The sequence below is a fragment of the Phalacrocorax carbo genome, chromosome Z, assembly GCF_963921805.1.
Source record: "Phalacrocorax carbo chromosome Z, bPhaCar2.1, whole genome shotgun sequence".
NCBI classification, from domain to species: Eukaryota; Metazoa; Chordata; class Aves; order Suliformes; family Phalacrocoracidae; genus Phalacrocorax; species Phalacrocorax carbo.
Genome location: NC_087548.1, coordinates 17,363,803 through 17,378,855, shown reverse-complemented (window position 1 = coordinate 17,378,855; position 15,053 = coordinate 17,363,803). Strand labels below are relative to the sequence as shown.

The following is a 15,053-nucleotide window of genomic DNA, read 5'->3' as shown; positions in this document are numbered from 1 at the left end:
TTGAGTTAGACTGCTTGAATCACAATTCAAAAACTGAGAGCTCAAACATAGGAAGCCACTTCCATCCCTGGGGATGTCAGGCAGGGACAGACATGATTTTGTGGTAACTCTGCTTATGATATTTGGGATGAAAGATTACTTAATCAGCATGTTTGGATGAAAACCTGCATTGTTAGAAAATTTCCAGTTAAAACTACTGGTTTCAACATCAGTCTAACTCAGCTTGTGTTTGTCTGCTTTTTGTCAATGAAGTAGTTTGTATAACAAAACTGAACTTGAGTACTCACGCTTGATTTAGACCAGGCTGTCTTTGGAAATAATCATCCCTGATCTACACTAATATTTTGTATTAATACCTGGTACTCATGGGTCAAGATTGCTACAGGCACAAGAGTTTACCACTATGATTAGACATGTGCCCAGAAATGCTGGCGACTTCAGAATCCAATTTCCTGGGATTGTTCTACAAGTGAGGGTTTCCAACATTGTGTGTGCCTCAGGGATTTAACATAGAAATCACTGGGTTTGTCAACTGTAAGGTAAATTGCTAGTAATAAAGGCACTTACTTGCTAGTAGTAAAAACTCTTAAGATACTTTTATTATCATAAAGTGCAGATGTGAGATGCATGTCAAGCAGAAATTAATATTTAGCATGCATATACGTTCTAAAACCAGCTAAGGTTTTTAGAATCAATATTTGCTGAAGTGGCCTGCAATTTTGTGTGTCATAACTGAAATGTTAGCTGGCATAGCTGAAATTTGAGGATCAGAACCTAAATCACCTGAAAATCCTAAAAATTATGTTACCACAGGGTATTTTAGGAGCTGAATATAATCTAGGAATTGTTACATACCCTATTTCTTCTATTCTTATTCTCACTTCAGCAGACAGGTGACTATTCTTAGCTTATTTTCCAATGTCCAAATGAGAACACCGAAATGAGCAGTTCTGTGCAGAACTGAAAGCTGATGTCTAGCTCATGTGTTACATTGCTCAGTCCTGGATGGGAGAACTCCCTTTCTAGAGGTATCCTTGTGTCTTCTAAGCCAAATGACCTTGGAGACAGAAGTGGAATAGAGCCAACCTACCAGCAGCAAAATTCATCAGGACCCATGTATAAATCAGTAACCAATTGTTTTATAATCAGTCTTTCCTATCTGCCAGTTGGTCATTTGCTCCAGTTTCCTGCCCCTCCTTCTGCTCTTGATGTCTTTGCTTTAGCCTTGTGCCATCAGTTCTGCTTGTCACTTTATAAATCTTTTCTTTCAGTATTTTCTATTCCTTTCCTTTCTATTTTGTTAAGCTCCCACATAAACAGCCTGTAGCATTGCAAAAATATATGAATTAGCTGTTTCAAAACCATCTGGCTTTTTCTAAATGTAAGAGATGTTTCCAGTTTTTGAACTTTCTCTTTTTTTTTTGTCTCTCGTTAACAGCCTGACACTTGAACTCCATGAGATCTTTATTCCTGTGGTCTAGTTTTAGTTTTAGCGGACTGACAAACTGTGAAACTTCGTAACAGTGAGTTAGTATCCAAAACACCAGATTAGCTGCAAATGACCCATGGGTGCTTATAAGCTGAAGCCTTTCCTCTGAAACTTTTTGTTGTCTTATCATTGCTGGTGTATTTATTATGGCAGCAATCCTTTTGCTTTCTGTTTGGTAGGTGCTTAGGGAGTCCTAATTTTTGTTGGAATGCTACATACCCCCACAATGTAAAGGTATAATAAGCAGTGTCCTCAAGAGCTGCACAGGGCTCTTGGAAACGCCAGGGCTAGTTTGTTCATGGATAAAGCAGCATGATACACAGGATTAATTAGTTCTTGCAATGAATCTCAGGGCATACTCTTGGATCCTCTACTTTCTGCATTTAACTACCTATGAAGCTGTTAAGAGTCCCGTTTTCTTTTTTCTAGAATTCCAACTTTATTAGAGTCCATAAAGTCATTTCTGTTGCAAACTTCACAATGAAACAGTCAGATCTGCAGCTCTCAGACGTCTTTCTAAAAGCACTTAACCACCTGCCCCTGGAGTACAACTACGCTTTATACAGCAGAATATTTGATGACTTTGGCACTCATTACTACACCTCTGGGAAGATGGGTGGTTCCTATGACATTCTTTACCAGTACAGCTCTGAGGAATTGAAGAACTCGGGTATGTAATCTTTAACAAGAAAATATCATGATTTGTTTACCAGCTTTTCTTATCACTGTTTTTAGATCTTACACCACATAGAAAGTTCTCCAACAGCAAAAAATCCCTTAGACTTGCATAGACCCAGGAATTACTCACACTGCCTATATATAGAGCAAGGAGAAATTTTTGCTCTATGCTGTCATAATTTGAAAATTTCAAGAGGTTCCTTGCTTGGTAAATGTCATTGTGTTCAGGGAACCTCTTAAGACCTTCAGATCAACACCAAGAAAAGGTGTTCCAGCATACTTCAGCGTGAGACTGATGTCTTAGAGGTATAAGTGGTGCTTTTTGGGATACAGTCAATAAAGTTGTTGGTATTGATTAGAAATTACTCTAAAAATATTCCCATGACTGCCAGACTGTCAAAATGAAAAGATAATGCCACAGAAATGGAAATCTAAGGTTAAAAGCTGTGATCCTTAATGTCACTCCTGTAACTTGCATGGGTATGGGAGGGTGCCTGAAAGGCATGGTAATCATGACTAAGTCCAATGCTTTTTTTGTACCTGGGGAAGCAAGTGCCTGCAGTAATGAAGTCTCCAGTGGTCAGTGAGGAGCAGGGAGACCTGCGATGGCTCACTTCGATGTGGGAGCCTGGTGCTGCCCTCTAACATGGTTATGGTGATGAAGCTGCTGCTCTCTGGTATTTCTAGGCCTGGCAGTGGATGAATCAATGGATTGTGTCCGAACAGAAACAACAAGGCGTGTGTTCTTCATAAAGAAAAAGAAAGTCAGTACCAGATGCACCACAAACAGGATGACTGTGAAACATGAAGGTGACCGTGATGAGAACAGGGCCCAAGTACTGTTACTTACCCTGAGAGGCACAATTCCCCTCATCTAGGTGCCCCAGGTGACCTCCCAGCTTTTTTGAACTACAGATGCTCTTCCACCACTGTCAGAGGAGCCAGTGTTTCACTGTTTGTCTCTGAACATGAAAACATTCTCTTACTTGCTAAAGGAATTATGATCTAGGGGTGCTTTTCCTCTGCTCTGGAGCATCATCACTGGGTATCTGGTGGCACTGGCTCTTCCAGTCGGTCATGGATCTGATAAACCTGTGGCCCTGGGTCCAGGACCAGGCATGCTGTACTGGGAAATGGGCACAACCAGAAATGTTTGATCATGACTGAGTCCCTGATGTTCTTTAAGGGTTGCTCGAGGCTCATTGGGAGTGTTGGGCAGCAATAGCACATTCCCTGACCTTCCCCTCCCATTTTCCTCATGCCAAGCAGACATCTACATGCAGGATTTCCTGGCAATGCTAGATATGTGTCTCAGGAACTGCAGAAAGTTGATGTATTTTCTGCAAGAATGGCAAAAGTCATGTTCTTCATTACTAAAACTGGGGATTTCATCACCTCCACCATATTTTTGTCCTCATTTTACAGGAAATTTCCATTACTCAGCTGTTTACAGCTGGGACTAAAGATCCTGCCTTGCAGTGTGTTCTTCTAGAGGAACCTGCTGAATCCCCTGCATCTTCCACAAGTGTCCTGTGTAGTTCTGAATATCTCCATGATTGAGCTCTCAAACACTTTCCTTTCAAAGACTATGATGGGCTGCTGTCACAGCAGGGATTGTTTTTCTTAGCTTAGACTTCATTCTTCCAAGGGTAGCTTCAAAAAAATTATTATATTCTTTTACATCCTCTTACACTTTTTCTTAGAACTCTGTTGCTACGTTTTCTGTCTTTGGAGCCCTTTGTCTGACAATACTGTGATGAAATCCCCTTTCAGGTTCCATTTTGGAGTCAGCTGAACTGTCGGTCTCCCTGGTAAAAGGTGGCAGGTCAGAGTATGCAGCAGCTCTGGCCTGGGAGAAAAAGGGGGTTTTCCCAGGACACACAGTCTTCACAAACTGGCTGGAATCAACAAAGGACAATCCTGTGGTGATTGACTTTGAGGTAAGAGAAGAACAAGAAAACTTTGAGGCAGTAAATTGTTCACCAGTTAGCAGGTCTTCGGAGAGCTCTGCAGGTATTTTGTCATTTACATTGGGATGAATGCGCATACATAAGGTCATAAGATAAACATATAAAACATTTATTAGAATTACTGGTTGTGCGTGTGAGTTTATAAGCCACATCAGGTTTTCATTTTCCATAGGCAGTTTGAGAAAGAGGGAGGAACACGAGTTAATTACTCAGGCACAAGCAGGAGCCCAGACGTGGGCAGGGGCTAGTTCCTGTGCAGGAAAGAAGTGCATGGTGCTTTTTTTTCCCTTGTCAGGCCTATGTTGCAAGGTATGGCACCTAGCTAAACTGAAATAAAACATTAGTCCCCTGGTATCTCTGTCCTGCACATTTAATACAGCATATCTACGCTGTTGTGAGTGCACTGCACGCTGGCTCCCCTGCTGGCACAGCAGCCTCTCAGGACCAGTGGAAAAGCACTCAAGGCAAACACCAAAACCAGCCTGAATGCAGCATCCAGTGCTCTTTCTCCTGCTACAGCTGCTGAGCTCATGAAGGCAGCGTAGGGATGTTTCACATGGCAGAGACAGGGTGTAAGCTAGCCCCATGTCATCTGCGTTGTCCTGAATTTTTAGATGTGTTATCCCACTTGGTTCATTTTCCATTGGCTCACAGAGCCCTAAGTTGGGGAAATAAAAGCAGGAAAATATAGATGTATAACATTGTCGTGCTCCTTTAAAACATCTGTAACCTTCAATATGCCTGACTCCTGTGAGATATAGCTTCATATGTAGGCTCTAGTGCCTTTAAAATCCTGTAGCTACCCCAGCAGGACCCTGCTGTGTCACAGTAACTGCTTACAGAGTGTCTCTCTACCAGGTGTCGCCCATCGTGGATTTAGTGAAGAATGTGCCATGTGCCGTGACTAAACGTCGCAACCTGTGGCGAGCCCTGAGAGAATATGCAGGCAGGTTTGACCCTTGCCAGTGTGCACCATGCCCCAACAACGGCAGGCCTGTGCTTTCTGGGACAGAGTGCCTCTGCCTGTGCCAGTCTGGCACCTATGGCAAAAACTGTGAGACACGAGCTCCGGGTTACAAATCAGGTATTTGGTGTAACATTGTCATAATGTAAATATGGTCCTTCTGGTACCTATTTGTCGAAGATGCATCTGACATAACCTTCCCTTACTAAATCCATAGCACTCTTTACCACTTGGTAATGGTCAGAAAGTACAAGACTAAAGGTTGGGTGAAAAATAAAAACCAAACTGATTAGGCATGGCTCAAAAGATATGGTAAAAGATTTCTCAGCTACATAATTAAAATAACAGGAAACGAGCTGTTCAGCAATAAGGATGAAGTTGAGATCAAAGATAGTTGATGCAAGAATTAAGAATCCCATTCCTTAGTTTTCCCTATAGCCTATTATGCTTAAGATTAAATGGCTAATGGAGATAAAAATTGTTGATTATGATGTGGAAGGAAAATTCAGTTGCTTAAGTAGAGGGAACATAACAACCATTCTGAAAAATTTAAAGAACAATTTCATGCAAACAGGTTTTTGAATGAAATTGGCACTAATGCCATACCTATGGGAAACAGAAGAGACTTACAGTATTATATTTATTATTACACATATTTATATTCCAGGACCAAAGGAGAGAAGAGAAGTCACTTAGGCAGCTACAGGTCTCATCATCTGACCCTAATAAAGAAATATTTTGAAAGAAATTAAAAACTGAAGATATTCAGGTAGAGAGGAATGTAGAAAGTGTATTGCACGCAGAAAAGACTGGGTGTGTAAATAAAAATTTTATATATGCTTCATGGTAGCACACACAAAATACCACAGGGGTTAAGAAAAGATAGTAGTGTTTTAATTTAGCTCACATGAGATGTAGATTTGGGGTTTAGATATGTGCTAGAGCTCAGATTTACTTAATAATTCATTAAATAAAGAGCTATCTAAAAAGGTTGTCACCACTACGAAAACTCAGACAACAGCATATGCAACAGAAGTAGAAAATAAGATGCTTCTGGGTTTGAACATTACTTGCAATCAAAACTAGAAAATATATTTTAGGTTTTCATGAAGCAGCTGGAATTTGGCTGACCACCTCTTTAGAAAACTCCACATTCTAGAGACAAACTACTTCCTTAACAGTAACAATTTTATATCCTCTGAAAAAAATATTATGAATTTACCACCAGCCCTCTTGTATGTCGTCCTAAGAGAAATACTATGTATAGTACAGATCTACCAAAAGATAGGATATTATTTCTTGCAGTTGCTGTAGATGGCCACTGGAGTTGCTGGTCTGAATGGAGTTCATGTGATGCTTCCTTCAAAACAAGAAGGACCCGGGAGTGTAATAACCCCTCCCCGATGAATGGCGGAAAGCCCTGTGAAGGTGAACGGGAAGAAGAGGAGGACTGTTACACCTCTGTTTTCACAGACAGGTAAGGAGGTGGTAGATCAAAAATTCTCCATAGTCATGGAGCAGATCTAAGGAGCTCTCCAGAGTGGCTTTGTGACTACCAAGGAAAAACAGCAGACAACTCTCCTGTCTGAACTTCTGTAGTGAGGGCTGAGGGAAGGACATGTCTAAAAATCTTCACAACTTGCTTCAAGTTTGGATTTATTAATTAGTTTTTCCTAGAAAATGGCTGATGAATTACATACTGAAGTATGCCTGTAGACCTCTTACGCTGCTTTGCATGACTTCTTGTCCAAACGCATGGAGAACTCATCTGCTTCCATTCATGAGAGTTCGCAGTTTCTGGTTTTGTTAATATCACATCCTCTTCTCTTAGAGGATTAGGTCTGAACTCAGAGAGAATTCCACTGAAACTACCTAGCTTTTCATATTCCTGCTCTGAGTCTGTCTGATGTATCCATTTTTCATGGTTTTAATTTAAAATCATAACCCCAACCCCAAACTGCCTCAGTTTCTTACATCTTCAAGACCTAGGCTTTGTACAGATTTGTTTTTTCCACTGGAACCAAGAGCTGAAGCAGGATTTTCATTATCCCTGCTGTAATGACTACAGAGGAGATTCTGGAGTGGATAAGAGATGATTAAAAGCAATGGGCTACACAGTTCTTTGTTACTCATCTCAGTTGGACACCATGGGCCATGAAGTCCCATGCTTAGAGAGATGAGCCTCCTTAACCATTGCCTGATTGCAACAGAATGGTTTTGACTATGTTATTGTAAACCCAACCAAATCACATGGACTCCTGAGATACTTCCTCCATCTGCTGTGGTTTGTCTCTTTTTCTTACTGTATAAAAATATTTCAGGAGTTACGTTGATAGAAATTGTGGCCCTGTATCTATCACTTTTTTAGTACTCTCATAATCAATTTCCTACCAACACCTGCAATTTTTGATGTCTGCTATCTATTATTTAACAGAATACAGTTTTCTCACCATTTGGGGGGGGGGGTGGTGGGCAGGACACACTTGTAGAATCCCTGTCCAAAGCTTCTGACATTCTGCCATAGTTATTTGGTGACATGAATGCTTAAGATACACCCTTACCAGCAAGTTTTCACTTTTTAGAGGTGCACCTTGTATCAATGATGATGAAGCCAGGAGAGAAGAGGATGTCTCGATTGATGAACCTCAGTCTGGATGCTCCAGGCCAGACCCACCAGAAAACGGATTTATCAGGGTGAGCATGAAAAATGAGTGATAGAGAAGAAGAGTGTAGTGGTTGAGAGCTGGGAAATTTTACAGCCGCTTTGCTACATGTGCCTGATACACAGACTAGCTACTGTGCTAGTGAGCACGTTGCTGTGTATGTGGCATGCTGCGGGTCTCTAGTCTACCAAAGTCCATGAGCAACTGAAGCAAAGTCAAGGTACAATCCATTTCAAACAGTGGTACTTGAATCTTTGTTTAGTAACCATGACATCAGTTAGTGCAGCTGCACAAACGTATCATTATATAGGTCAGTGGATGACTCATATTTCAGAGTAGGAAAAGCAAGCATTCATTACATCAATCCATCAGGCTTTTATCATTGTTTCTTTTGACAATCTCCAGTCTTGTTACCGCTGATTTTGGGGAGATTTTTTGTTTCTCTTTTGTAGAATGAAAAGAACCAGTATGCTGTGGGGGAAGAAGTCGAAATTGCCTGTGTGAGTGGTCACGTCCTCAGTGGCTATCAATTCCTTCGATGTCTGCCAGATCAAAGCTGGACACAGCAACCTGTTGAATGTCAACGTAAGAAAGATAAAATTAATTTAGCCCAGCAACAAAACAGAAGTGGAAGAAAAAGACACAAAATTAATTTTAATACAGGTTATAACAAAATAATCTGTATTGGTATCTGAAGAGATAGCATTTTAAGAAGGTATTTCATATATTCTCTCTAGAGATGGCAAAAACCTACTGAGTCACTACACCATTCCTTTTTCGATTCAGAAGTGTTACTATTATGTGCTTTGTAAGGATGTTGTAATAGTCAGTGCTTTAGAAAACCCTCAGATGGATGCTATGAGGTCCTTCTGTCTAGTTTTAAAAATCTTTAATGGAAGGACTCATATTTTGTTTCCAGCCTTGCATAGCTATCTTTAAGTTGATGAGTTATGCTAAAGAAAGAATTCTTAGAGCAATTTGTTTACCACATTTTATATTAAATGTATGATGTGTCTCTAACTGCCACCACTGCCCCGGGCTGCCTTGAAAATCCCCACAATAAATCAATGCCTTGAAGTATTTATAGTCCAATTAAGAATTAAGGATTAGAACTGACCTGGGATTGCTAACAAGAGAGACTTCAGTTGTTTTCTAAAACTCAGTGTGATTTCATTGACTTAGTGATGATTTTAACAAAAAAAATTTACCTGAATATACTTAAGAGCTTTCTATTGCCATTGTTTTGATAATAGATTCATTTACAAAAGAAAAATTAAAATATGCCATTAATACCTTTCTTATCATTTTTAAACTGTAAAATTATATTACTTATGCTAGCATACATTAGAAACACATTGTAAGTATTTAGTTATTGATTGAAAAATATTTTTAAAGACTGTAACAGTCTGCTGAAAATTTCTAGACTTAATTATGTTAAATATTTATTAGTTTTGAATGTCAGTCGAATATTTGGTGTTATTGAGTGTCTTTATGGCTCTTCAGCTGAAACATTACGACTTGCTGTAAATACTTGCACACCATAAAAACAACAAGAATTATACTTTTTTCTTGTTTATTACAGCCTCAGTATGTCTCAGGCCAACAACATCTGCTGGTGTCACAATTTCCCCTTTTAAGCAACAGTACAACATTGGTGAAACCATGACGCTGAGTTGCCAAGCTGGGTTTGTAGTTACTGGCCAAACACAGTACACCTGTGGGAAAGACCTGTCCTGGATACCTCCTATTTTGAGATCTATTACATGTGAAAAAGGTTAGTATGCCTGCAGATACTCTACTGTTTCTATACTGCTGGTATTAACAGCATGGTTTATTTTAGCAAGCTAGAACTGGGAGGCGGATGACTGGTTTTAAGACATACAGCAACTGTTCATTAATTTTGGTTTTACTTTGTGCCTACCACAGTGCCATGTAATTTCAGCCCCAAAGTTCTGCATTAAGTTCAGAATATTTGGATGCAATGTACTGTATGCTTTAATTATGAAACTGAGATACCAAAACTGTTTTCTTAAAAACAAAACTAAACAATCCCCATCTGTATTAACAAGGCTTTATGAAAGAAGAATAGGAAAATCCGTTCTACTGAAACTTTACCTTCTCTTCTTGTACAGGATTTTCCAGTGATTTTTGCAGACTGATGTGTACTTGTGGAATCCCAACCACAGCAGCTTTTGAAGAGAGAAATATGGGATAAATGGAAATAATTCCATTTTAGCAGTCTAAGATATCCCTGTTCACTTTGTTACTAGTTACAATAACTGTCACTCTTTTGTTTCAGATGTGCAAACTAAAATTAGAGGTGTTTGCAATCCAGGACAAAAGCAGGTTGAATCTCAGTGTGTTTGTATGTCTCCGGAAGAAGATTGTGGGTAAGTTAAATACTTTAGTTAGAAAAAGAAAAGTTGAAGTTTCTCCACTGCTAGACTATGAGTCCATTGTGACAGAGAACAGAAAGAGTAACAAGAGGTAAAGCAATGCAGGGCTACTCTCTGTTCAGATATTAGCCAGCTATGTCTCTGTATCCAAATTACAGCCCCACAGAACCCTAGAATCATAGAATGGTTTGGGTTGGAAGGGACCTTTAGAGGTCACCTAGTCTGACCCCCCTGCAGTGAGCAGGGACATATTCCACTAGATCAGGCTGCTCAGAGCCCCATCCTGCCTGACCTTGAATGTTTCTAGGGATGCGGCATCGACCACCTCTCTGGGCAACCTGTTCCAGTGTTCAATGTTATTTGGTTAACATTAATTCAAATTCATTTATAGCCTATGAAATAAATGAACAATGACATTAACCAAACGGCACACCATGGTGCACCATTCTAATCTACATTACCACCTGCTACTAGAGATCCCAGCTCTTCCTTTTCTTTTCTTTATTCCTCCAATTACTGTATTTTCAGTATCATTACCTTGCTATAATAGGCCATGCTCCTTGTGTTTGACATTAATATTTTTGAGATGAACATGCTGTAAAATACAACATATGTTTCAGTCTCTAGAGCATATAAAAATATGTAAGACTTGGATTTACTGTCTCTTTACACAATGTCACCTGCACAGACCACTGAGCCTTCAAGTGAATAGAAGGTTATCTTAGAGGATTTTTAGTAAACGACTGTCCAGGGTGGAGGTAGGGTGTGGGGCTCGAGAGAGGAAAGTTGAGCAGAGATTGAATATGAGCTGGGCAGTTGTAGGACTGAGATCAACACAATTCCACCACCTGGCTCCTGTGTCACCACAGACAAGTCCCTTGGCATAGGATTTATCTCATTCATGTCAATGCCCAAATAACCAAGGTATTTTCTCTCTCAAGAGTCCTTGGGTAGATAGAGAGCTTGTTCAGACAGTGACAGACATTGTCAAATGTACATAGACAAAATCCTCTGAAAACCAGAGAGGTTTTGTTGACTAAAGCTATAAGCTTAACTCAGGAACATAAAAAAGGTGAGCTGTATTGCTCCCTCGCTTTGCAGAATGACTAAGCCCCACAAAATGACACTGCTTGGAAATGCCTGCACTTGCTGAGAATGCATCCAGTCAGGAATCAAGAGCAATACAGAAGGAAACTACAAGCATCATGGCTGGGTTTGCCTGCCATTGGTGCCAAACTAACTGCTTCAGAGACAGACTTGCACACACAGCTGCCGGGCTGCATTAACTCAGACAAACAACCCTAGGACCTGTGGAAATTTCACACACCTTGTGGAGGTAACAGCACCTCCTCTTTTCTTGTGCAGGCACATGTCCTTCACCTCCCATCTGTTGGACAGGACGAAAGCTTCCTTATCTCACAGTACTATGCTGTATCAGATCCAGGTCCTGCAGTAGCTGGGACAGCCTTGGGTCTTTAGACAGATATCCAACCTGGCTATGGCTTTGCTGTGTTTCATTCAATACTGGTGGAGTATTTAGAAGCATAGATTTTTCCACAGCTTGCTAAAATTATTTTTTCTTTCCTCGGGTCAGCCACTACACAGAAGACATCTGTGTGCTACATGCTGTTTCTGAACAGAATGTGACCAAGCCCAGCTGTCAGTATGCAGCTGAAATGTGCCTTGGAGAGCAGTCATTTCATTTCTTGCATGCTGGCCCTTGCCGTGGTGATTCCAATCTAGACTGGGCTATTGAAAGGGCAAAGCTCTCTACAAATAGCTTGAAGAAAGTGCCCTGTGGCTATGACACCTGCTATGACTGGGAGGAATGTTCAGGTATGACTTCTGAATGGTGGGATTTATTCAGCCCTTTGGATCTAGAAATAAAATGTGCTGACCCCTTCACTGCTCCAAGAACAGGGATTACAGGCATTGTGGTCTATTTGAGCAATTTACAGTGGGAGAAGTGGGGAACTGTGGTTAGTCTCATGTTGCTGCAAGCAAATGAAACACTTACATATGTGCCTTTTCCCTTAGGCACAAGTGGTGTAGTTTTGCCACTTCCCATTAGGAACTTGGAGATTAAGAGAACTTTTTCGGGAGAATTAACATTTGATTCTCTAATCACAAATATGTAGTTGGCAATGTTATTGCCCATTCTCTGTGAGGGAACTCACAGTAGGAAGTACTATAACCACTAGTTTGTACTTCAGGAGTTAATTTGTGCCACACCCTCTATAGCATATAATTAAATTACGAAATTAAATAATGATACTACTTAAAAAGCAAGACCGGGGCCATCAGGCTTAATGGGATTTTAACCTTAAAATTTGCAAATACCTATATGTGAAAGCTGTATTTATTAAGAGCTTTAATGAACTAGCTAAGCTGGTGAAATCCCCAAGATGATTATTTTATACACTGTTGTGCAACTTGGCTATTTACTGTGTAATTCGGTGATAAGAGCAGTGTGTTTTCCTGTAAATGTCTGAGGTGCTGGCTGGCTCCTCACACATCAAGTGCTTGCCAGGAAAAGGCTGAGTGGCAGCCATATTCATTCCTTCACTTGCTTCCAGAGACAAACATGATCCTTATCACACCTGGTCTACTTCTAATAAAGCAACAGCAGTGTGCAGCAATCCTAAAACCCCATTTTGAAGATTCAAGGTTTCCGCAGCACAAGATTTGAAGTAGGTGGCTGTAAAATTACTGCATGAGATGTTCCTTGTGGGGCTGAAGCAGAGGGCATGACCAGGTGTGCCCCTTGCGGGACATGCTGGGGTGGAGTATCTAGGCACCTTGGACTCCTGGCAAGGTGGTTATAGTTTAAAACAATATTGGTCTTATTTATTCCAGAGCCCCTAAGAAGCCTAGATCTGCTCACACTGTGGAAGTGGCTTAAAGCTAGATCCTGTGCCAGCACCTCTGTTTTTCCTCTCAAAAGCCTACAGAGGAGCCTGTTCAGTGAGGAGAAATGAGAGCCAGAGGAGAAAAATACATTAAATAAAATAAGTTTTCATTGTGGTGCTCATGAGATTTGAATTGGACTTTCGTCCTCACCATTTCCACAAAAGTCCACTTTCTCATAAGTATGCACAGGCATTTGGGAAATGGAAGTTTTGGTTTTCCTGAGAATGAGTGGTTGGTATCAACACAGGGGCAGAAGATACTGCATTACCATGGGAAAGCAGCTAACAAAGGAAAACACTTTTTTTTTCATATGTTTTAAGAAAAAGAAGGCAGAAACTTAGTTTCTTGCCTAGGGAATTTCTGGGAAAGAATAAAAAGAGTCAGAATCTGATTAGATCAGAAATGGGTAATGAAATAACCGTCAGGACTGCACTTTACCACAGGCCAGCAGCAGGTAGCTTAGCATTCATAAAGGGAGCTTTAATGAAATAGGAGCTGACACAATATGGACCTTAAGATTCCATTTCACAGCAACATTGTGTGCAGGGATAATTGGGAACAGAAAGTCAACCTAATATCTCTTTGTTTAGAAGAATGGTTGGGGAAAGCCAGTAGATAAAAATAGTTAGATACTTCATTTCTTTCTCTGTATGGGACACTGCTGCAAAAACTGGTATTTAAAGCTGCTTTTGTCTCTATTCCTAATATTATACATCTAGTGTATGTATTATGGGCATTTTGTAACTAATGTATCATGAACCTCCAATAGTGTTTTTGCCTGTTGGACTTTGAAATGTTGTCAAACTATAAAATATGGTTTTAGCCACGACGTTTGCAGCTAAAATTCCAACATGTTCATTCCCAGAGACACAGACCCAGTGCTCCTGCTTGATGCCTTACCAGTGCCCCAGAGAAAGCCGCCTTTACTGCATCCAAATGGAGTCAACAGGGAGGAGGAGGACAGTCAGTCTTTGCACGCTGGCAGCCATGAAGTGTGCTGGCATCAAACTGGAGGTGCTGGAGCAGGGGAGCTGCCTGGCATAACTTGTCGGCTCTCCTGACAACAACCATGATCATCCCACCATCCACACACAGGATGAACCAACCTGGGAAAACTTGGCTGGTTATCAAAGGACAAGTAGACCAAAAAATAAAGGATGAAAAAAAAAATAGAGCTTACTTAACAGATTTTTGGGAGAAGGGTAGCAGTGGGCTTTTTTTGGTCTGAAAATGACCTAGGTAGTGGGGTATAGGGACTGCACTCATTGCTGGTAACTCTGTGGATGTGCAGAGGGCAGGAGGGGAATGGATAGGAAAGGAGAAATAAGAGCATTGCCCCTAGTCTGCCCTGGTGCTGGATGAGACTTTTTCTTTCCTCAGCCATTTGCTGGCTTGTTCCTGTGGCTGTGACTGCTGTGCACCCTGGTTTTCTCACTGGCTGAGTACCTTCTGTATCATCCAGGCAGGCAGACTGGGCACTTCAGCATCATTGCATGTTCCCTCTGACACCTAACAGGATCACGAAGGAGGCTACCTGTATGGACACTTGTGGTACAAATTCAGCGAGCAAATATGCAATGATTGAGTGAAGTCTTCAAAACCATGTGATTCTTAATCAGAGTAACTGAAGGGAAGAACTGATTATGGTTTGCTGATTTTGAGCCTTAGACACTGTTGGGGAATTTTTACGGTACCACTTGAGGTGAATTAAACACATTTGTGCTTAAATATAAAAGAAAAGTTTAATGAACAATGCATTTGTCTAAGTCCTACTGCAATACGCTGTTCTGCATGGAGTCTGCAAAGACGCGTCACAAGCAGATTCACCTTGCACCAGCACCAATCCTGACAGCAGACACATGGGGCGCCTCAGACCAGCCATGGGTCCATCCCCCAGCCCAGCTCTGCTGCCCAAAGGTGGCTCCTGAGCTTGGGCCCCTGGGTGTTCCCATTCCAGGATGGGTACAAGAAAATGGTGACACT

The 15,053-nt window shown here is 40.9% G+C and overlaps 1 protein-coding gene across 3 annotated transcripts in view; it reads left to right on the top strand.

Annotated features, from left to right (window-relative positions):
* The window catches only part of C6 (complement C6), a 28,131-nt gene extending 13,321 nt beyond the window's left edge, over positions 1-14,810 (top strand). For 2 of the 3 annotated variants that reach the window (XM_064439450.1, XM_064439452.1), the window contains 11 exons: positions 1,919-2,159; positions 2,855-2,977; positions 3,941-4,107; positions 4,996-5,221; positions 6,407-6,578; positions 7,684-7,795; positions 8,217-8,349; positions 9,347-9,538; positions 10,064-10,154; positions 11,755-11,996; positions 13,936-14,810. In XM_064439450.1, coding sequence (XP_064295520.1) covers positions 1,919-2,159; positions 2,855-2,977; positions 3,941-4,107; positions 4,996-5,221; positions 6,407-6,578; positions 7,684-7,795; positions 8,217-8,349; positions 9,347-9,538; positions 10,064-10,154; positions 11,755-11,996; positions 13,936-14,114 — 1,878 coding nt within the window. In that variant the 3' untranslated portion in view covers positions 14,115-14,810. Of the gene's footprint in view, positions 1-1,918; positions 2,160-2,854; positions 2,978-3,940; positions 4,108-4,995; positions 5,222-6,406; positions 6,579-7,683; positions 7,796-8,216; positions 8,350-9,346; positions 9,539-10,063; positions 10,155-11,754; positions 11,997-12,736; positions 13,192-13,935 lie in introns of those variants that run through there. The other variant, XM_064439451.1, reaches the window with a different exon arrangement.
* Positions 14,811-15,053: the final 243 nt, after the last annotated feature.